The 23,493-nt window shown below is 38.4% G+C and overlaps 2 protein-coding genes across 3 annotated transcripts; one reads left to right on the top strand and one right to left on the bottom strand.

The window, feature by feature from the left end:
• Positions 1-1,968: 1,968 nt before the first annotated feature.
• Positions 1,969-10,367, bottom strand: LOC103719187. 2 transcript variants are annotated; one of them, XM_008808316.4, is made up of 8 exons: positions 10,168-10,365; positions 9,887-10,019; positions 7,717-7,820; positions 5,367-5,538; positions 5,002-5,142; positions 4,703-4,904; positions 2,611-4,599; positions 1,969-2,523 (listed from the first exon to the last, which is right to left on the bottom strand). In XM_008808316.4, exons 1-8 carry the CDS (start codon positions 10,224-10,226, stop codon positions 2,189-2,191), a joined length of 3,135 nt encoding a protein of 1,044 aa, XP_008806538.2. In that variant the 5' UTR covers positions 10,227-10,365; the 3' UTR covers positions 1,969-2,188. The 2 variants fall into 2 exon arrangements, with proteins under 2 accessions (XP_008806538.2, XP_008806530.2); XM_008808308.4 differs by having other exon boundaries at positions 1,969-4,599; positions 10,168-10,367.
• Positions 10,368-12,761: 2,394 nt separating this feature from the next.
• Positions 12,762-21,701, top strand: LOC103719178 (F-box protein SKIP8). The gene is made up of 3 exons (XM_008808295.4): positions 12,762-13,350; positions 18,631-18,827; positions 21,088-21,701. Exons 1-3 carry the CDS (start codon positions 12,913-12,915, stop codon positions 21,359-21,361), a joined length of 909 nt encoding a protein of 302 aa, XP_008806517.2. The 5' UTR covers positions 12,762-12,912; the 3' UTR covers positions 21,362-21,701.
• The last annotated feature ends 1,792 nt before the right edge of the window (positions 21,702-23,493 follow it).

Here is a 23,493-nt window from a genome sequence, read left to right as displayed (position 1 = left end):
TAACTCCGACAGTCAGGATCGTGGCTGCAGGGGCAGTCAACTTTTTGACATTTTAGGTGCGGAGTTGAAGGCTACTTGGGCGGGCCTTCATCATGCCCGGTGTATTTTACGGGCCAATTCTAAAGAGGACTCGGCTACGGTCATTAATTGGATTCGGGAGAGCCCAAGGGGTAATGGTTGTGTCCACCCTTTGCTCCAAGATATCTAGGCAATGATGAGGAACGGAGGGGCCTTTCAGGCCAAACATATTTTCCGTGAAGCTAATGGAGCTACGGACTAGGTGGCCGGTTATGTAATCAGTCACTCAGGTAGACCCTATGGACCGGAGATAGGGAGTTGCTCCCGGCACTCCAAGATATTTTATTTTTTGATTTTATTGGATGTTCAGAAATAACGAGTATCATCCATGAACTATTCAAATTCTCTTTCACTGATCTTGATATTCATGAAATCTAGGAATAGCAACTCTTAATCCATTTAATCCGTTTAACTTGATTTAAACTGCTATAAGTCGACTTGAATTATCTGTTTAATAAAATAATTATATTTGGATTTGCATTTTTGACCTGTTTAATAAAATTAGAACCTATATCGTATCTAGCCCAACTCATATTTGGTCCAACTTAACCTGATTGCTATCCCTAATGAACTCCTGTCGTCGAGAGTTGAGGTTACACCAATATGATCATCTATCCGATGAGCTTGAAGGTGGATCCAGGGGAGGTCTTCTTGGAAGAGCAAGTGCTGCCAAATAAAAAGAGATTGGCAACATGTCTAATCCTTAAAGGTTAGGGGGGAAAAATAATTCAATAAAAATATGACTGTTCTTATTCCTCAATATTCAAGGAAATCGAGAGCTTCTTGAAATTCCCTACATTTGCAGCAGTAATGTGGAAGGCGTTTGCCTGTTCTTGTCCCGCATTCCAACGTTAGGCTCCTATTTTGTCACGGGATGAGGGGCCAAATAGGTCCCATCCCAGACAAACATGAAACAGCTCTGATCCTGCACCAGACTGGCCTATAGATTACACTGGTCGGCACTACCACATTTCAGCTTACTTAGATTACAAGTCCATTGGTGGTCCATGCCCATGTAAGCAAGGTCCACATACCAGGAAAGGGGAAAGTGATTCAGCCAAGCATGGCTGCTGGTATTTGCTTTGCCATCTTTAATACCATTTTCGCATCAATAATCCAAAACCAAAGCATAAATCCACTTGGCATTTGATGTGCATCTTCGCACTGCATAACATTGCATGGACGATGTTTTGGAAGCTTATTTCACATGAACAACGTCGTTTTCTAAGACATATTCATAGGAACAATGAGGCCAACCTGGGATGCTGTCATTTCATGCTATTAAAACTAGCATCAGCCCCATAACCGAGCCGCATCCGACCTCATGCTTCTTGGTTCCTAGAAAAATTATGGATAGACCCTTGTTTGAAAAAGATAAAAGGATACCTTCTTTCTTAATTTTTTGAGATAAAAAGGATAAAAAAAAGATTGAGAGGGGCTAATGCCAACTTTTCTACCTTAACACCCACCCTACCCATGAGGGGTTAGAGTCTGACCCGAATTGAACCCCCGCTCTTCTATTAAATATTATTTCTCAAATTTTTTTTGTCTCTACCGGGAAAAGCATGTTTTTAAAATCTAAATTGATTAAACTGACTAATAACAGAAGAGCCATTGCTAGTGAAAGTGTTAATGCCAGTTTTCTGCAATTTGGGAAGATACCATGAAATGACATGTAAAGTATAAGATGCATGGATACGAGGCACGAAAGGGAAAAAAAAAAATTTCTGGAAAAGGGGAAATGGAGGAAAATTTGGCAGTGAATTTTGTAATAGGAAGCACATCACTTATGTTACTCATCAGATGAAAGACCCTTTACTACATTCACCAAGCAGCGATTAAAACGAAAAGAAAAAAAAGACAATAGAAAGGGAATTAGACACCCCAGCAAAACTTTAGAAGCTAAATTCATCTATTGTATAATATTTCTGTATTGCTAAAATCACAAGAGCTGATAACAAATGACTCCTGAAAAATTGTATGAATGCATGTTTGCTAGACTTATTAAACATATAACCATGAAATTTAAAATTCAAAGATGGATCGCCTACTTATTGCCACAAGCCCCATATATGTGCAATAAAAAGGAAAAAAAATGTAATACCTGCAGCTAGGCTCGATTGGATCTAAGTGACTGAAAATGAGCTATCAAGGAATCATAGTCGGGAAGTTTTGGGTGTACATGAGAAGCCTTTTTTTGTGAACTTCCGTGTGATGTTTTTTCCCTGCTCGAACTTGGTAACTTCAAGTTTGCATCATTTTCTGGAATTAGAGGTTGCACAGAGTCAGCATGCGGAGTCTCTGAACTTCCATCGAATGTTGAAGATTCAGTCCTTAAAGGTGTCACTGAAGATTGTTGAGCTGATGAATTTGGTTGCACAGACTTGGAACTCTCTTTTCCAACTAAGTTTCCCGCATGGATTCTTGAGTTGGAAAAAGATTCAGCTGCATAAAAACTTGATTGAGAGGCCTTATTTTCCATATTAAAGATGGTTGTCATTTCAGGTCGATCAATACTTCTAGTAAGATTACCTCTTTGACCCTCTGATGGTATGTATATTGTCTGGCGAGGAGGCTTTGCGTCTGCATTGCCTCTCCTTCCAACAGAATGTTGTGACTCTAAATCTTCTTCCTCATTATTCTCCAAGTAGCTCATTGACACACTTGAGCTTGATTCAGTATATGTCCTCATGGGCGCATTCTTGCCATACATCTCCTGCTTGGGAACTTTAGAAGTTCGCAAAAACTTGCTTGGGTGGGAAACAGTTGATTTCTCAGTAATGGGTGAAACATCTGGGCCTTGTTCTGGTGGAGTGGAAGAATTATCACTGCGATGTCTATTTCCGACAGTATGATGTTCCTGTTCATTACTATCTGGATTGAAATCTGCCATTGGAGATCTTAAGCTTGACTCTTTGTAACCTTTCCTGTATCGTCTCTGAACGGGGACCTCAGTGCTTGCGGATGAATCATCCACATTGGAAACAACAGGCTTCTCAATGGCAGAAGGAGCATCGTCTGAGGCTTGCTTTGATGGGAGTGAAGCATCAACCAAGGGGCTCCTTACATAAGGTGGACGACGATAACCTCTGTTTTTAAATCCACCAGTTAATCCTCCCCAGGTCAGGCCTTGCCCACTTTTATGGCTCTCATCTGAAAGTTCAAAATCTTTAATACCAGGTGATGATGCCATTTCAAACCTGTCCTTAGTTTCCCCCTCATCCACCGATGAATCTCTTGGTGAATCGAGGTTCCTCTCATATATTGGAGATGGCTGGTTTCTGCGCTCACTCAAACCAGAACTTTTCCAGTATTTATTAGAAGAACTTGGTTCTTCTTCATGGTTTTTCTCATTAAAATCAGGGAACGATGAGAGAGAATTTATTTTAGCTCTTTCAACATCTTTCGTCCCACTAAAGTAAGTTTTTTCGTGATTAGATCCTGCTGATGGTACGCCTTTTGTGGAGCCTCTCTGGAAATGAAGCAAATTGCTAGGTTTCATAACTTCTGTACATGTGGACTGGTCTATCTCATCATCATCCTCAGAGCTGAGGCCATCCGAGTCATAAGCTGGAGGCATATTATCAGTGGGCTGTGATGGAAGGGTACCTTTAGTTTCTGAATACTCTGTGGGATGGGGTTCCGTCATAAAAGGTGATCTGGCACTGGTAACCAGGGATTCACTTTTTTGCTGCTCAGGACTCCAAGGTTCCGTAGACTGTTGCGGCATACGCGAATCCAACAAGTTTCCTCTGCTGTACCTCCCTAGTACTGAATGATAATCAGGATCAGAACCATAGTCATCAAAGAGTGCAGCATTAGACTCACCAATTGTAGTATTCTCAGGATTATCCCAAATGGTATCACCATCCAATGCATTAGTACGGTGGAAAGAGGTTGATTTGCTTTCTTTTACATTCCCTGAACCAACATCAGCATGCTCAACTTTCTCATTCTTCTGATGCTGAACTGCATAGTCTGCCTCCAAGAACATTTTTTGACTATAACTGTATGATCCCATATCAACTTTTTGAAGATCGACCTCTGAAACATCATCATTGATTGATGAGGTGCTTGAATGAGACAGAGATCTACTCAATGATATATTGCCAACAGTTTCATGGCCATCATAAACGTAGCCTGCATCTCTCATAGTGCTAGTTTGTACCACTTGTGGTCTATGCATCTCTGGTTTCATTCCTTGGAAGCTTTTCCTTTCATTCTCCTCCATTGTTACCGGCTCCCCGACAGGGTTCTCACCATCCAGCCTCGAGCCTTCTAATGTGCCAGGCACATGCACAGTCGATTCCTGTGACCCAGAAGAACTTTGTCTAGAAACATTGCTGCAGTTTGCAAGTTCAGCAGCAGCTCTAGCAGCCATGCAAGCCATTTCTGCAGATTCTGCAGCTGCCTGAGCGGCAGAAGTTGCATCCTTAAATTCCATATTCCAATTTGACTGATTTAAAGCACCATCTTCTGTAGAATATGAAAATTTGAATTCTTTCTCTCCAGATCTATTTTCTGCATGTGAACAATCATAAAAGGTCATAAATCTTGCATGTAATTTGAATATGTGATGAAACCACAACAAGAGATTCATGGATGAAGGTTATGCTTCTCATACCTGAACTTTTTGGACTAGAGTAAGAAGTAACAGGTACCGAAGTGATAGGAGTGTTGGTGTTTTCATGAGGCAATGTATCAAAATTGTTCGGTTTGCTGGTCACAACATTCTCAAACCTTTTCCTAATTGATTCATTCATTGGGGCTGGATTGACACTAGAGAATTCCATTGTCATCTTGTTGTTGAAAGTAGCAGGGCCATTCTGCTCAATTACAGATTCAAGAAATCTCAGGTGTCAGTTTTTCATGCAGGGGCCTAGAGCCACACACGCATCTGAAGAAAATTTTAAAGCCTATTACCAGCAGATCATCATTAGTCTTCTGAATCTGCTCCTGAAATGCTTTTGGATCCCATTTGCAGTTATGTTCTTGGGCAATTGCAGTCAAGGTTTTGATTTTTGTCTCAACATCAGGTGCCCTCGCTGACAATTTCTCCACCACCTAAATTTTAACAATGTGAAAGAAGAACAGTTAGAAACAAGACTAGCCGGTAAAATTCGACACACCCAATATCTTCCAACCATGAAAATATGACCGACCACCATCATAAACCAGCCCCCCTCTCCCTGATGCAGCCCCAACCACCACCACCCCCCACCCACCCTCAAACACACACACACAAGAGAGAGAGAGAAAGAGTGCAACAAAACTTTAAAAAAACTTACCATACGGCTAACACCGCATTCGGGTTGAACTTCAAGAGCTGCAGTAATGAACTCTTTCCCATATTTTGCTAAAAAATGCTTGCGAATTTCCATAAGTTCTGGTATATCTGCACATCTCGGAGATGCAAAAACAATGCTAGCTATAGCCTCTTTAAGATCAATGGGGCATCTCCTGGTAACAAAATTATAGGAAGATCAAGGAATCTGATAAATGACCTCTAACTCTAACACAGTGAAAAATTTATCCAAATAATGACAATCATATAGTATTGAGTAAAGATATTATTTATCCATAAGCCAAATATATCAGATACATATCCTAGCAAAACCAGCAATGCGTGTCAAGGTCCTGAGGAAGATTCAAGTAAGAAGAAACTGAACAGATTCTGTGGTAACACAGTCCTTTTCTGTGGAAACACATAGTCAGGAACATGCACATACCATCATGAATTGTAGATTTTGCGGTTGTGGTTGCATAAGTTTTTTTTTATATATATAAAACATAAATTTAGGTAAGTACTTTTTAAATCAACCGCTATACCTTCATGAACTGGAGCTTATGATTTGTTCTTTGGGAGTTTCAAAAGTTTATGTGGTCCATGCAATCCTGTAACCTTACAATGCTATCAAGGTGAAAGCTGCAACTTTCTAAGGGTTGACTTTTTCAACTACTCTCATGTTCAGCTTGAAGAATTTGTATGGACATAGACCAAGGATTTGAATACGCATCAGAGGCCAGATGTTTATCAGACTCTTGCACTGATGATGATAAATATTGGAGAGATTCAGATGACTGGTAGAAAGTCTGGCTTTACCAGCCATGAGTGCAATATGACTTGAAAACAAATCCCACCATGGTATTAGAAATGTACTTCTATTGATGGAGCTTGGTTAAGAATGGAGGTACTGAAAACTTTGGTGGAATTTCATATACCCCATTTTCTTGAGCTAAATTTGGCGATTCAAGCTAAACATATTTTGACAGCAATATTATGGGTACGTCATACATCACTAAACTTTAAATGTTTAAAACATTTTGGAAGATAACATGCATATGGTCTTGTTAATCCTTTATGATGCTAATGCCCTTCTATTTTAATTATCTCATATTACATGATTATACTTGTGGCCACCTTTGAAGTATATGAAAGCATCAGTAGTTCATTAGCATGGCACTTTTCAGCACTCCAACCAACAAGACACAAACACCATGACCTTTGGAATCAAAGGCAACATCATCATCACAGTATAAATTGAACCATTTCTAATAAATTAGCACACAAAAACAAAGAAGTAGTATCAAACATATATAAGATAAAACACCATAATATATGCTACTTCAAAAATTTCATATTCTAGAATGTAAAAGATTGATATAATTACAATTAACCAATTCCCTAACATGCTGGATCCAACAACTGAGTACATGTCTGAGTCTGATAATAAAGATTCTGTAAATTCTATTGACATGACATGAAAGGCAAAGCCTCCTAAAAATTGCTCACTTGAAACTCATAGCATACCCATGTTACATTAAGAATTGAAAAGTTGAACTGGGATCTCAATAGAGAGAGTGAAGCTTTCATGGATTCCACAGGAGAGTAAATCTTTTCTGACAAAGCAAATTCTAAGCGTATGTGCTATTTTTAGTATCAAGAGACATAAGATGCATCACAACCTAAGAACTAATAATCTTCTGAGTCATACTCTTTCAATAAGCTATGTTACGACAAAAATTGCTTGATCCAACAAGTTTAATTTATAGCCAGAGGCTACAGCCCATGGAGAGACTAAAACACTAAATCACATCAAAACACCATGAAGCCTGAAAACCTCATTCAGATTAGGGTCCTCTGTTTTTGGAGTTAGTCAAACAGGTGGCTGGAAAGAAAAGACAGGAGATGAGGAAAACAGTAAGGAGAGGTGATGAAGACAAATTGGCTCGAGTACAGCTGGTAGGAGGTAGGAAAGGGCAAAATCAGGATGTTCTTTCGAACAAGCTTATATGCACTGGTGGGTATCCACATGGGTCAAAGCACTCGTACATAGCCTTTTATAATGCCGCAAATTCTTTTCCCCGAATAGTCCCCAATTATTAGAACAAACTAATTAAGAAACATTTCTTTTTCTCATTTTTTCAAAGACAAGGATAATGATAGATCTAATCTTACATGGGTAAAATTATATATGAAAATTAAAATTTCTCCAACACATGCAACATTTATCACGTGCGTGTAATATAGATAAGATGATAGAGAAGCGAATTGCACAATACCACATAGAGGAAACTCTAGACATAGTTATGAGTACAAAATGGAACAGAACAATGAAATTCTCTGGTTTTACATACTTTTGTGACTCAATTATTGGCAAGCGTGCCAAAATAAGTTCACAGTATATCTCAATGAGATCATATGCCGACATTGTCTTCTCTTCCCTTATCACATGTTCAACCTGAAAATGCAAGAAGAAAAAGTCAATCCAAAGGAGGTTTGCAGGAGATCGATAATAAAATTTGGTTTTTCTTTTGTCCTCGATGGGTAATGCTGCACCTCCATCATGTCCAATTTCAGGTGCAAATCACATCAATATATAAGGAGCTATTTAAATAAGGTCTGAGTCAGCAGTAGAGTATGACTACATTTATCAGTTACTCATAAGTGAATTGCTGCCACATCTTCAAATAATAACAGCCAAAATGAAATTAACTCAATATAGCTGACTTGTATGGTAGAGTTAATGTTGTGATCAAGACAGAAGGCTATGCTCACGTTCTTAATTAATCAATATGTTCACCTCAGTATCAGATCTCGCAGACTCCAACATTCATAGGTCCACCCATCCAAGTACAACGGACACTTGCTTCAGAAAAACATACTGTGCTGAAACAAAACTAAAACCCCAAAAATTTTATCGTTCCTGTTCTTCCATACCTCCCAGCGGACTGTGTAGAAATATCCTCCACATCTTCTATCATTTTAGTCAAATGGAGGATGCTTCCGAGCAATAAGCTGCTCATTCACTTCTCTCCTCAGTGAAGGAAGTGATGAATTATTTGAAATTCATAAATTCCATGTATTGAGCCTATCGACACAAATTTTGATAGATGGACTCCTCCAGCACATAATTAAATCCAGAACTGAAATTTAAATGTATAATATAATAATAAGTCCTCAACAATTCAGAAGACAGCAATGAGATGTCATATTATCCAGGCTATCAAATTTATAATGACAATAACTGAATCCAGATGGATAAACTTAAATCAGATTCTGCAAACCCCTCAGAAAGTTTATTATGGCCATATACAAATTCAATCCTATGTTTGGTCAGGTCATAGTTTAACTGTGTACAGTAAAATCCTAGCTATTATGCGTAAGGACATAAGATGCATCAGAAAACTTTTATATTTATGACAAATAATTAACATATTTTTCCTGGAATATAATTACATAATCATGTAAACATTTATCCTATATCGTTCTCTAGATTCTCCTCTTCTTTTTTCAGTAAGAGCAATTTTGAATTTAGAATAAAACAATGAAAATGTCTTTCTAAGATAATTTTTAATCATAAGTATTCAGATACTGTTCTCTTGATTTTCCTGTTTTGGCTTTCTAGATTGCGATGCAAGTGAGAAGCAGTTCTATAAGCATTAGAAAGAAGTCGTGTTGTGTACTTTATCAAAAACCTGAAGGTTGTCAGATCTAAATGTCAGCCCAAAATGGTTGCCTTATAATCAAGATTGATTGCTCTCAAACTCTGCTTGCACGCGAATGAAGCTTAAAGTTATTGTGAGTTTATATCTCAATGTACAGAAATTCAAAGTACAGGTCCTGTTTCCCTAGTTTATGGATGAACAAGTCCTACGTCAGTTGACACCAGGAAAAAACAATACTATAATCTTATCTCCATTCAGAATAAGTTCTGTTGGACACTAGATCCAGAATGAAGTATTTCCGTAATATGTTTATAATGGTCATAAAACCAGTAATTTTATTCTGTACCATACTGAGAAGTAACTAAATTGCTTCCTTTCTGTATGATGTTATTGTGGACAGTTTCCTTGTTTAATCTAATACCAATTTGCAGTAACAGAAATTCAGCCATTAGGTTTTTTAACCATCCAAAAATTGTTATTCTATTGAAATTAAGTTTCATGTGTAAGAAAAAATCTAAATATAAGTACCATAATAAATTTAGAGGAAAATCAAATACATAACAAAATATTTTCTATCTTTAGTTCTAGGAAACTTTATTTCTAAGTTAAAGCACCATAATGAATCTAAAACCAAAGTCAACTATCAGAGCGTTATTAGTCTCATCTTGACAGCATCAATTATTCAGTTGACATGAAATTTTTGGCACTACGAATCTCATCATATCAACGCCCACTGAAAAGGCCGATCGGCAAACTTAAGATTGTGATACTAAAAGACAGGAGCTCACAGAAGATCGAATAAAAAAAATAATCTTTCATGATACAAACGTGAGTTGGTGCTAAAAGGAACAGAACGAACCCGGATCCGAGCGGTCTGTTCCTGGCCGGACTCCAGAAGCTGGGCCAAATCCCGCCTCATCTGCTTCAACAAAACCTCTCTCCTGTTTTTCAAAAGCTTTATTCGAGCCACCGCGAGCTTCAGCGACGTCTTGCTGCCACCCAATCAACCAAAATTCCGTGACAAAAATTAACAAAAACAGGATCCAATTCCCCAGCAAGAAGATCCAAAACCGATCAAAACACCAGATTAAGAACAGAAACACGAAAGAGAAAGCGGCATCGAGGAGGGTTCGAGATTACCACTTCCCCGCCTTGAAGCCCCTGGGGAGCATCTCCGAAATCTTCGATTTGGCGTGCATCGTGCTCCCGAATTCGATCAATTGGAGAGCGGAGATAGGGAATGATTAGGGTTGTTTTTTTTATATATAAAAAAAAATTCCCCCTACGGGGGACCGGAAGAAGAGACGCCTCCTCGCTGCCTTGCGACGAGCCGGCAGCTAAAAACTTGTGATATATTATACAATATAACGAAACTGCCCTTGAACCCAAAAAGGTTAGCGGCGGCCGTTTGGTGAGACCAAACTGGCAGCCCAGGGACAGATGGTTCATGGACTATTTCCCATTTTTGGAACAGAGCGGTGATCAATAGCAAATGATGGTGGAAATAAAACCATGCTTTAATCTCTACTGAGATTTTTTATATGTATAATTTTTTTGAAAAAACTAAGAGAACCATACTGGATCTACTTGTTTTTTATGCATGTATCTGCATAGGCACATTGCAAGTGCTAACGGTAAAATAGATAGTATGAACAGAAGAATCAAGGTTTCTTCTTTTTAAAATTTCACCCTTGCTTGGCTACGAAGTTGAAGGATTGGCGTGCTATCAAACTACATGCACACATGTGTGTAAGCATGTAGACAGACAGATAGATAGATAGATAGATAGACAGACAGACAGACAGACAGACAGACAGAAAGACAAATGGAGAAAAAGCCGTCTTCCATGACTCGTGGTGCGTGCATCATTCACCCATCCAAATATTTAACTTGGACCCAAGTCCCAATCAATCAAGAAATCCTCCGTGGAAATTTTGTGTAGATGGAATACTGGACCACCGGTCAGGACCTGCCCTTAATCAAGAGCAAAGAAAGGCACCTCCCCTCCCTTCCTTCGCGAGGAAGCTTAATTGAATCGTGGAGCTACGGTGCTGGCCTGGTCCTCGTAGAAAACCAAATGGTTTTGTACTGGCGCAGGTGCATTAACTTTTCGGCCAAGGCTTGTTACCGCAGGAAACCAAGGCTTGCCCATCAAGAGGAATTTGACTGATTCTTTCTGGGGTTGAAGAATTCTGCTACCACGGCTTCATTTAGTTTCCACACGAGCACTTAAATGTCATATTTTGAACAGTATTTTTCTGGGGCCGGACAGCTCTTTTTTTTTTTTTTTTTTTGAAAAAAAAATGAAGGAGGGGAGGAAGAGACAAGCCCACCCCCACGTAGGAGCCCCCACTGGGCCCCCACCCTGTCAGAATAATATTCGATGCAGGCAGAAATGACCGTGTGTTGGGCACCCTGGCCGATTTTACTCATACCCTCCCCATCCGTGGGCTGGCTCGGTTATCCGATCCGACCCTCCGTGTGAGTACGTCACATCTGGCACTATCCAGGCTACCAGCCGACCAGTAGCGCTTTCAGCCATGTGTCCAGGCGTGGGGCATCCGGTCTCCAAATTTAATCGACGTCCGCGCGTTTCGAATTCGAAATCACTTGATTGGAAACAAACGCCCCGTTCCAACTGGGCTACCATATTGGTGGCTGGACAACCTATTTTTTGAGAATAAGAGGATGCATTTATTCTGAGATAGGTGTGGTTTAAAAAGCATTTCAACACCGACACAAAATATGTGATGTGGGCATCAGCTCGGTGATGGCAGCCATTCAAAATAATCACGGGAACCTCAGCATGAACCTTTTAAGGCTCCGGTTTCTTTGAAGCCACCAATGTCAGATACTCGTCCGACAATAAAACTGGACCCAGTCTTCACGAGTCAAGTCCTGTGCGGGCAATTTCTTGACTCTAGACGAGACGCCTTTTTGCATAAGTCCAGTCCGTTCCATCACCATCATTGCGTGCAAACTTGGTCCCCTTCAAGGTCACAACCTTCGCAGCTAAGGCTTTACTCCATGGTCACCTCCATCATGAAATCAAAAGAATTTATCATTGAATCTCTTCTTCTTATGCTTTGAATATACTTTTACGTACGGATTAAATTTTAAGTCGAGTTATGTAGAATCAGATTCTTGAAAAAAATTATTAGTTGGACCAATCCCACCATAAAGCAATATGGCTAAATATGAATAAAGAATAAAGGGAGAGAAAAAGGAGATTGAAAAGTTTTTTTAGCTTGTATTGCTTTTTGGTTGGACCGGTCTACTAGCTTAATGGTCGATTTGTGCCAACTAAAAAGATTTCGAGACCTTGGTATCCCATGCATTGCACATAACAATGAAAATATATAATGCTGTTGCAATTAAATGTATACAACCCAAACTATTAAGAATAAAATTTTAAAAAAATATAAAATATATAAATAAATTTATCTCATCTTATCGGCTTAAGTTTTTGGGCAAATGAATCCAACATGGTTAAATTGGGCAAGCCCAGTACGTTGGCCCAACTCGAGACCACACGCGGATGGCGGGCTGATCGAGGGGTTTCTCGCCAGTCTTTTGCGGCATCTCCGGACACGCCCATCCTCTCGAGTCCCTTCGGTTACGAAATTGGGTAACCGAGGGTAAGTGTAAGCTAAGCGCACCTAAGCCGACCGGGGACGGAGGCATGACACCGGTCACTCGATATCCGGATTAAATAAAAAATAGAAATGACGGAAAGTCTGCGGAACTGCCTCTTATCTCCCCCCCTAAACCGATCCAAACTTCCTAAGAAAAATAAAAAAAATCCCCTCCATTGGGATAAAAACCCTAGATCCTTATCAGGCTTCTGTTTTTTCTCATGCGATCCTTGTCCTCTCCTAGGCTTTGATGCCGTCCGAGCCCTTGATGTCCTCTAGATGGACGGCGCCTGCCCCCTTCTCCCTCCGCTCCCTCCTGATAGCCGCCGGAGCCACAGCTCTGTGCTGCCTCTGCGCGCTCTGGGCCTTCGGCGGGGTCTTCAGGAAGGCTGAAGCAATCAAGAACACAAAGAAATCCTGCGAGTGTGCGTGCTCCTGCGGCGGCGGCGGGGACTCCGGCACCACCCGGGCGAACGGGGAGATGGCGATGTGCGGAGAAAAGAGGGCCGCGGCGGCGGAGAAAAGAGGGCAGGTCGGGGGGTCGATGATGGAGCAGCTGGTGCCGGAGATCACCACTCACGCTCTCAGCTACCTGGACTACACTAGCCTCTGCCGCCTATCCATGACCAATTCCGCCATGAGGAGGGCTGCCAACGATGATGGGGCCTGGAAAGCTCTCTATCACAAGGTATCTCCTTCCCCAACATCTATCTCTATCTGTGCCGTTCCGGTTCTCGTATTGTCCGGCCCCTGCTTCCTCTGGCGGAACTCCTGGAATGCTGCCAAGATATCAGTATCTTTGGCTTCGTAGTCTGGAGTATAATAAGTCAATCTGTAACCTTTAACACCAGCTTTAAATCCAGCACTTGCTCTAGTCTCTGTTTGTGGCGACACAAATATATAAGATCCTGCTTTAGTAAGGGCCTTTTCTTTCAATTGAACAGTGGTAAAGAAACATCAAGGCGTTATTCAGCGTATTTTCATCCTGAACTTCTTATACGATTTGCTTTAGTTATGCAGGAATCATAATAGAGTTGGCTTCAAGAAAGTGTTATTTGTTGTCTAGAATATAGTAACCTGCGGTGCAGTGTTATTTGTTGTCTAGAATACGCTAACCAGGGATGCAGCGGCACGCCAAGGCCTAACAAAATATGTCATGACCAATGTAGCTGGTTGCATTTAATGATATTTGTGTGAATAAATAGTTGGAGTTCTATTATCTTTAAGGTTTTCTTGACCCAATACTGAAACTCAAAAATCGAAACCCTACTCTTCCAGTGGAAAGGTACCACAAGATTAAAAAAAAAATAAACACCGAAACTATCTTGATGGGCTGATATTTGATAGGTAAGTACGACATTGTTTAGGAATTGCTGTCAGTATCTTTGAGGGTGTTTTATTGTCAGTTCCATGATACTAATAAGCCTTTTTACCAATCCTCTAAAAACAAACAATTTCTGCATGGTGCAGGTTAGAGTGCAGTTCAGGCCCATCTGCTGTACACAGTGGGCTGTGAGATTCAGAAATGGACATTGTCATACGCTGTTAACATGTGATGGTGCTTCCGAAATCTCAAAGTCTGCCGTGTATGGTAGATGAGCCCATAGTGGAACTATGTTTCCACTTTAGTGGACCTAAACCACACCAATGCAGGTAATCATTGTTGGTTACTCCTTTCTGGTAAATAGAAAATGCCTGTTGAGACGGTCTGAATGTGCATCGTAGGTGTATGTCTTTCCGCTCCTGATTTATGTTACATTTCATGGAAATCATTGTAGAAACATGTGTTTATTAATCCTAGGCAGGAACTTTGTCAATTACTGTAAGTGACGTAAATGGCCAAGTCTTGTGAATAAGTGTCACGGCATCCCATTATAGCCCCATTGAATGCAACACTAAATGCACTCCCCACCTCACGCCCCCCCAACCAAAAAGGAAAACAATTCTTTGATACATTATCATGTCTAGCACTTCTCTTGTGTCATTTTAGTGGTTAAATAGGATAATAGCTGTCCATCGGTCATGCATGTAATGTCAAGCAAATTTCATTGGTTGAAAAGATCATCGTTGTTCTTTATGTACTTTGTTGAATCACTTGCATTTTGCATGTTAAATTTTAGTTCCCTATGAAGTCATGCTTTCTAGACTACAATATTATCATAAGTTGAGGATGTGCTATAAGAAATCTATATGAATGGTTGGTGCCACATCGTTAGCATACACGATGTGGAAGAGACAGGCTTTTTGTTAAAACTAGAAAGGCATGAATATTTAAATTTTTTTGGTTATACAGTTTAAGCTTGCACAATCAAGAAACATTCCACAGTTCTACTTGATTGAATGTAAGCTAAGATAAAGGAAAGCAAGATTTGGTACAGGAAACTATGTCTGCATGCATCTTCAAGATATGAATAATAAATGCTGAGCAGAACCAAAACTCAATTTTTTAGAAAAGATGTGTTTATTAGTTAACTAATGGTTGGCAATATTGGCTGACAATCCTAACTCTTCGTTATGATGTAGCCTATTGTGAACATGTGTCAAGTAGGTCTAGCACACGACCTACTCAGTTCAATTGGAGTATTTGGTAGTATAAGCCATTATCATCTTTGAGATGTGATGAGCTTGAGGTAATTTTATCATTTTTTGACATCAGTTTTGGGCTTAGGCCATCTAGTTATGAAACCTAATCAACTAATTCATGGTCCAATGAGAGACAGTTTTGTGTCTATATAAGTTGTGATTATTCCTTGATTTTGGTGTCTATGAGAACTAGTTATTCAGTTTATTTGGAACTTAAAATTGGGATTGATCTAGAATTGTATATATCTGATTATTAAGTGAGAGTACCAGGCTGGTTAGTTTGACTCCATTGTTCCTTCTATATCATCAGCTTTACTCATATTTCTATATCTTCACTCATGCTTTTATCTACTTTACACTAACCACGTCTCTTCTCCTATCAACTTTCCATGTTCCATCTCCCTTCAAAACCCCGCAGACATTCCTTCACTATAAGCTATTATATAAAGTATTTTGCTACATAGTGTGTGCTGAGGGTGCTATGCTGTCATAGCAAGATACTTGCATAGTATAGGTTTATGTACCTTGTTATATTGTGTATCAGTTCGTGGTGGTGCATGCTAGTCCAGCATGGACCCATCTTGTTTAAGCCCTGGCATGTGATTGGGCATGTGATTAGTGTGGCTCGATATGTATCATGCTTGCTTGTGACTGGCATGGGCATGTTATGCAATACTTCAATCTTGCTAAAAGATCAAGCCTTAATAAATAACTCTCTCTGAAGTAACATGTATGTTTGCAAATTTATTGAAGGAGGAAGTCCTAGTTGCAAATGGTAAAGAACAGAATGAAACATGCTTTTATATTACCTTTTTTTAAAATGCTAAATTTGTAATCAGAAATTATTTTTTAGCTCTTTTTATGATTGATATGCATATTCCAAGTTTAAACATCACCTTTCCATGTCCAGGATCTGTTCTAGTGTGAAATGAATGTTTTAACTCTTTTTGGATAGCAACATTGATTTATGGGCTTTAGATGGACTGACAGATTGTATGTCGACATCATTCATTTTGCATGATATAATCTCTTTAACATGAAAGTGATGCCCATAAAACTGATCGCTCTTCTATTAGTTATGCCATTGTGAACAAGTCAAAAGCCCTGTGGTCACATTCCTTATCCAAATGGAGGAGGCTCGGGTTGGAGACTTGGGAAGTATTTCCCTGAGAACTTTGGACCTGGATAACTTGCTCTGGTTGGTCTTCTCTCCTTTTCCCTCATCAGTTATTTCATTGGGAACTACGTTGTTCAACACTTATGAACATAGGTTGGCCATATCGTTCGCTTGCCCTAGCTGATGATAAGACAAACTGATAGGATCCTGAGCTTAGTTGCAAAACAGCAACCTAGGTGTGGGTTGAAGATGTGGAGCCAGGGATATGTTGTCTTGAACTTGGGTTAGTATCTTGCATTCCGAGTTGAGCCCAAGATTACTCGGACCTGCACAAGACTGCCCAATGTGCATATCCATGCTATTAATATTTCTGTTATATGTGTTGTTAAGTATTGTTTTTACCTGTTTTCTTTTCAGGATGTTCTTTACAGCTAATGCTGTTATCGTTATTAAAACTACCATTATCCATAATGAAAATTTGCTTTGATAGTGATATTTTAGTTATTTTTGTTCTTGTTTTAGTGGAACTACTATTTGTTTTGCAGGTTTAGTTCACCATTTTGATTGTTGTGCATTTTGACCTAAATGAATCAACACTTATTCTATATATGTGTATACATGGTTAGACACCTAGATATATTGTTATTAAGATGCAGTTTCTATCAATGAGAAGGGGAAATTTGTAGCCCCAGTTGAAGGTCGATTTCATGAGTAGTTCAAGTATGTACCACTAGCATTAAGAGTAGGGTTGTTAGTCCATGACTTGACCTGCCAACGTGACATGCAGCTGGCCTAAGATAAGCGGGTTTGGATTTGTAAGTGGTTTTGTGTAGTAAATGGGTTGACCTAACAAACCTGTTTATTAAATGGGTGGGATTTAGGTTTTGAGTCATGACCTGTCTAATCTGATTTGACCTATTTAATAATTGAGTTGGGTTGATAAGATTATGATGCAATCTATTTAAGATCCATTTAACATGTTAACCTGTTTAAGAGCCATTTTAAATACTTTTATTTTTGGATTAGTACCCATGTTAATTTGGTTAACAAGTTATCATGTACCCGAGCTGACTCCACTTGTTTATTAAATGGGTTAAGCATGTCTAGTTGGATTACCTGTTTAAGAAACAGGTAGGGTTTAGTTTTCATTTCTGACTTGTTTAATAAATGGGTCAGGTTCGGGTTGACAGGTTTTTCCTAATTCCTATGCCTCAACCTGATCCCTTGCAGCCCCAAATCAAGGGGATAGGATAAAATTGCTGTGTTTGGCTTGAGATTGTTCTCTGTGAAAGATCGGATGGGGTGAATGATGGCGATGGTACAATTTTGTATCAGCAGAATGGGTATATCGAATGTATTGTGCAATAAAAGATAATCTGAGTTTTATTATAATAATTATCATTTTTTAATTCAGTTTTTATGCCTTTTCTCTTTCTTTTTTTTGTACCCAGCAATGATTGATGATTCATAGGCACATGGCCCCCATTCTACAAATTTGGTCGTTTGGCCTCCTATATAATTTCCGGCAATTTCTAGGATGAGCAGGACTAATTTTGTCAAGATCGTCAATCGTGGAAGTGGAATGTTATATCATATTGCATATGTTATATGAGTGCAACTATTAGTGTTCCAATCTGACAATGGTTCTGAGTGTCGGATATGGCAAGTGGAAAAAAACTTTGATAATAAATCATAGTAAGTCCCTGATTAGATTTGAACCACTAAGTAAAGATTCTGAATTTAAATTGATAGTTCTTTGAAGGGTGGAATGGTTGTAATGAAGGACTTTTGCCCTTCCACAACTCAAATTTTACATGTAGAAAGGTGCTAATTGGTTTTTAATGGAATGGATCTTGACATATATTTTTGGAAAAAATGCATGGAAAACTGTGTGAAAGGATGCATTCCAAAGAACAAGAAACTGAATTTTGACTCATAGCAATTCCAGCGTCGGATTTTTTTGGTATATACTAGAAGATATGATCTTGTGTTGCATCTTGAGTCTTTTCCTATAGATGTTGTCATACCTTGCTTCCTTAATCTGAAGTTTTCGTGTACATTTATTACTTTTCCTATTATAATCTGAATTATTATGAAATCATTCTTAACACTTGCTCTGTGTTTGTTTATATGGCTACAAGTTCATTATGTCCTGTTATACTTGTTTAGTGCAACACCAAGATCCAACATATACTTCTTATTTGGTATTTCAATGTCTCAGGTGTCCAGAAAAACTTATAGTCTAAATGGCTAATAGTTATCTTGTAGGACTTTACGGTGGAACAAGACAGCATCACCCCAGTTAATGGATGGAAGTCTTATTATGCCGCCACCAAGGCCATAATTAATGTCAATGCAGAGTTTTACAACATCATTAGAGAAAGATCTCTACCAGCAATGAGTCGCTTTTGGCTTAACACGGGCTATGTGAAGTGCATACATGGCTCTGGAGAGTTATTTACAGGGTATGATCTGAAACACAATTTTACAAAGATTGTTATATTACAACTTATGGTGAAATTAGGAAACAGTGCAACTGTTATTTCTTGAGATATTCCATTCTCATATCGTCTTTGTTAACATACTTAAATCATTGAAAATTGTATATATGCCAAGAGCCTGAGTAAGACCAAGCTTTAGGATGTGCTTCGTATTGCTTAAGGAAAAAAAAATACTTTTATAACTTTTAAAGCAAAAAAGTGCTTCCTAGAAAATAAGTGCTTCGTAACGATACCTGAAAAATGCTTCCACAAGAAAAAAAATAAAAGAGTACTTTTAGAAGAAGCTAGAAAACCTAGCTTCTGGCTTCCCCTTTTAGAAGAAGCAGAAGCACCACCAAACGTACCCTTAAGATGAAGATGCCATATTTGACATTCATATTTTTGGCTCTTAGTTTATTCTTTGATCACCATAGGATAAAAAGTATAAAGAACAAATCTTATCTATTTGGGTGGGCTAGATAGAGCCTTTCTTGTATTCCTTAGTTGTTGAGGAAGTGTGGTAAATGATATAACTGATTCTGCATTTTATGTTAATGCATTTGCTCAGAAGACTGTCTTTCTTCTTAAGCTCTTCACATTACAGTATTCAGTTAACATAGCTGAAGGACATATGTTAATTCCTAGTGGAGTGATCTAGTTCCTTTTCTACAATCCACACTTTTTGAATTTCTTGTAACCTGATTATTAGTGTACATATGAAAATTGTTAAATGAATGCAGATACCTTATTAAGCTTTATTCTGATTTTTGTTTTTCATTTGTCATTCCTTGTTTAGTAGATAAATATTCTCTGTTTGATTGTGATAAACTGTGAACTAGTACATACATCATATGTTTCATCATCCATATTTGGTTGCGTCAGATTCTCATGTCTGGTAGTACTGATGATGAAAAGCTCAACAAAACATCTTTGATGCTTGAATTGTGCTTTGAGCTTGATCATTGTCCACCTTTTCTTTCCCCTTCCTATTCAAAAGATGATGGTGACTAGGTGGTTCTTCTTCCTTTATTGTATGAGAAAGTGCAGAAGAGCTAACTGATTTTTAGCTGAAGAGAATTATTTGTTGGCTAAACAAAGTCCGAGGAAAGCTGAAAGGATGTTGTGTTGCTAGGGTGATTCAATGTGGGAGGCCGAAGAAACATAGTTGGGTTTCAGTTACGAATAACATGGGCTTGGTCCAGTTGGCTGGTTTGAGTGATTACAGAGTGTTTGGGGAAGAGAACAGTTCATTCATGGGGAAGCAGGCAACAGTAAAATGTTGACTAAATTTCTATTCTTAAGTAATATTTGAATTTGTGCAATTTTTATATGGCTATATTGGCAAATGCTGAAGATTTTTTGAGAAGAATCATAAGATGGAGTATATAAGGGTTCGGATTGAAAGCCAAGTGGTTTATCCATGATCTATGACATGTTTTGTTTTGAAGTTGCTTTAAAATAGTAGCAACTATGGCCTGAATGAATGTGGAAACCATTTTTGATTGCATCATCCTTCTCTCATGCTAGGGTTATTGAATTTCCATTATTTTTGAAACGTGCAGCAATTTTGATTTTAGAGATCATCAGATTTAGCCAAACTGTTTTAAATTTTGACCTTTCATGTAAACTTTCAGTTGAGTTATACATTAACTTTTATTTCTGTGTACTGATAATTTAGCAAACCTACATGTAAGTACTAAAATTATAAGTCAAGAGTACTAAATAACCCCCTTGCCTCGACTGCTTTCTATCTTAAACAATCATATATATATATATACTTCATTAATTTATGTCAGGTTAGACTGGTAAAGCAACATATGCGCACCAAATAATAGTATACATGTCAAGGTGACAAAGTATACTGTTCTCTGACTTGGGAACAATTTTTTTATCACTCTGAATTAGTGCTGTCCAGACCAATCATCAGGTATCTGCGACCATTCGATTGCAATGCTTTAGTACTGCTGCTGCTTATGGACTTTTGGGGTTTATGGTGAGCATAAATGATTTCACATGCAATGGTTGCTCATGCATTCAGCTTCATGCTTCAAGGTATTTTATAAATTGTCTGTCAACATGGCTAGTGGAATGGGAATCATTATTATATTACAGCATAGAACATTGATTTTACATTTGCTCTCCCCTGGAAATTGTTTATTCTTTTCCTTAGAGGCGCATACGTGATTCATGGAAATAATGTTTCTCTTCCATCTGGTCTTCAATCATTCTTGGTTTCATTTTATAGGTATACTGCAGTGATTAACAGTTGGGCTCTGGCATTCAATTGGGTTCAAGGAGGGGCTGGTCAAGGTGTTGCCTTTCAGATACGGAATGTACGAGCTCGTGTGCTCAGTGATATGGCATGGGTCACCATGAAAGCTTATGTTGATGTGGACTCAGAGCCATTCCATGTGACCAATGTCTATGAGTTTCACAACAAGCGGTGGCACATGGTTCACCATCACAGTTCAGTAATGCTCATGGATGGGGATCCGGGACCCCACAATCTTTTTGGTTGAAGTGGATAGGAAATACAACAATTGCAATATACCTGAATGTGGCAAAAGCTCTTGCTTCTTTTTTCTCTTCGGTTTAAATTTCCTTGTGTTTTTTTTCCCATTTCACCATTGGAAGCTTTTGTAATCTCACCAGTCTAGACTGTTAATATATATTTGTCATCTGTTTTCTGTCCAAAGGCCTTAATATATTCTGTAATTTCTTTGAAACTTTTTTCATTTCATCTTCAGATGATTTAGGACATGAGGAGCTTTTATTAGCACTTTTTATAGATAGCACAGCGGTTATATACTTGTACAGTAAGATTGTGGGAGCCAATCAATTGAAAACATTTGATGAGAATAACATGCCTCATTATACTGGTTAAAGTTTCATGGTAATTTATTATCAGTTTATGTATGTGACTGGTCATATGGTCAGTCACTTTCAGTAATTTTATTAGTTTAAGTGGACGAGCCATGCTAGGTTCCAAGGTTAGCCTTCCAGATCACATTGCTTCTATTTCTATAGCTCACATCGCCGGCGTAGATGCTCGAGTGACGTTGATTCTCATTGACTAGATTCTGACTCTCAAGTTTGGATGGTAACCTGAATTGCTTGTTCGGTATGGCATGACCTAGACCATATGTTTTGGTTGTGCGAATTGCATGCCATGATCCTCTTGTTTCTCAAGTCAGTCGATTTCGCCCCACTGTGTGCGACTCGTTGCAAATTGAGTTGCCGGGCTTGGTCAGGTCGATTTTCTATTTGCGGGTATCAAAATGATCATGTTAGCTCAATGATAAGGATCATGGTGACCCCCAAAAAATGCAAAATTTGGCATCAATTTGTTGCTTAATCGTAAAACCTATCATACTCGGAAAAATGGGAATACAAAGCTTGGTAGGTCAATATAGTTTAAGTCAACATCACCTTGTAAGAATATACAAGGATCAATCATCATCCTAGATACCCTGGGTTGACCTATTTTTAAGATTCGATGCATGGCAGAATATTAGTATTATATAAAAGAAGATTGTATGGAGCTATTTTAATGAATGGTTCCATTGTCCAGTGGTTAGGACATCGGACTATGAATCCAGTAACCCAGAGTTTAAATCTTTATGCAACCTATTTTTTTTCCTATGACTTGATAACATAAGTAGCATAGTTGTGGCTCTAATCTGATGTTTGCATGATTTAATAGTTAGGACAATCTGAAACCAGTAATCTGAGTTAAAATCCACCAAAACTGACCTCAACATCAGCCCTTATATATATATATATATATATGAAGTGTGTTGTTCTTTGACTCTTTCAATCCATCACTACAAAACTAACCCCAGCATCAGCCCTTATATGCAACATCTAGCACGACTCTTCTTCTCCTCCATCTATCATGGTTTTATCCCTTTAAGAGCCATTTTTTATGCAATGCAGCTTCATTGGTTTCTTTTTCTTTTTCTAATTAAGATAGTTTGTGCTTTCTTTTGAAAAATTTCTTCCTTGAGCTTATTTTCACCAGTTATCTTTTTGAATCAGGCAGCAAAGTCTCTCACATAGCTTTGCCTGTGAAAACTTTCTGTCTTTATCCTCTTCCTTCTCCAATTGCTTCTAGTAATATATTTCGTAATATGTGAATTATAGTGACTTAATCGCCGTTATCTTATTATCATCAGCTTTTATTTCTTCCAATTTTAGCTTATTTCCTTCTCTATATGTTGTTGTTGTTGCTGCTTTGTTTTTTCTTTCCTCTAGCGCTCTCACATAGCTTTGGTTGTGAATATTTTGTCTGATCCTCTTGCTTCTCCAATTGCTTGTAGTGATATACATATTATAATCAGTGGATTCTAGTGCCTTAATTACCGTTTTCTTATTATCATTAGCTTTTATGTCTTCACATTTTAGCTTATTTCCTTCTCTATATGTAGGTGGTGGTGTGTTTTTTGTTCCCTCTATTCTTTCTCTTTAATGAGAAAGTATGTCACCTTTTACTCGGTGATCTATAATAGAAAACAAATACCATCCCCTAATGATATTTATTTTATTTATTATTATTATTATTATAAAAATAAATATAAAATTTATGATTTATTCTATAATTTTTTTTATCTACTTTTCGTATATGATAATTTTGTATGAAATTTATTTTTTT

The sequence above is a fragment of the Phoenix dactylifera genome, chromosome 11, assembly GCF_009389715.1.
Source record: "Phoenix dactylifera cultivar Barhee BC4 chromosome 11, palm_55x_up_171113_PBpolish2nd_filt_p, whole genome shotgun sequence".
Taxonomy (NCBI): Eukaryota; Viridiplantae; Streptophyta; class Magnoliopsida; order Arecales; family Arecaceae; genus Phoenix; species Phoenix dactylifera.
This window is presented reverse-complemented; position numbering and strand designations above follow the sequence as displayed.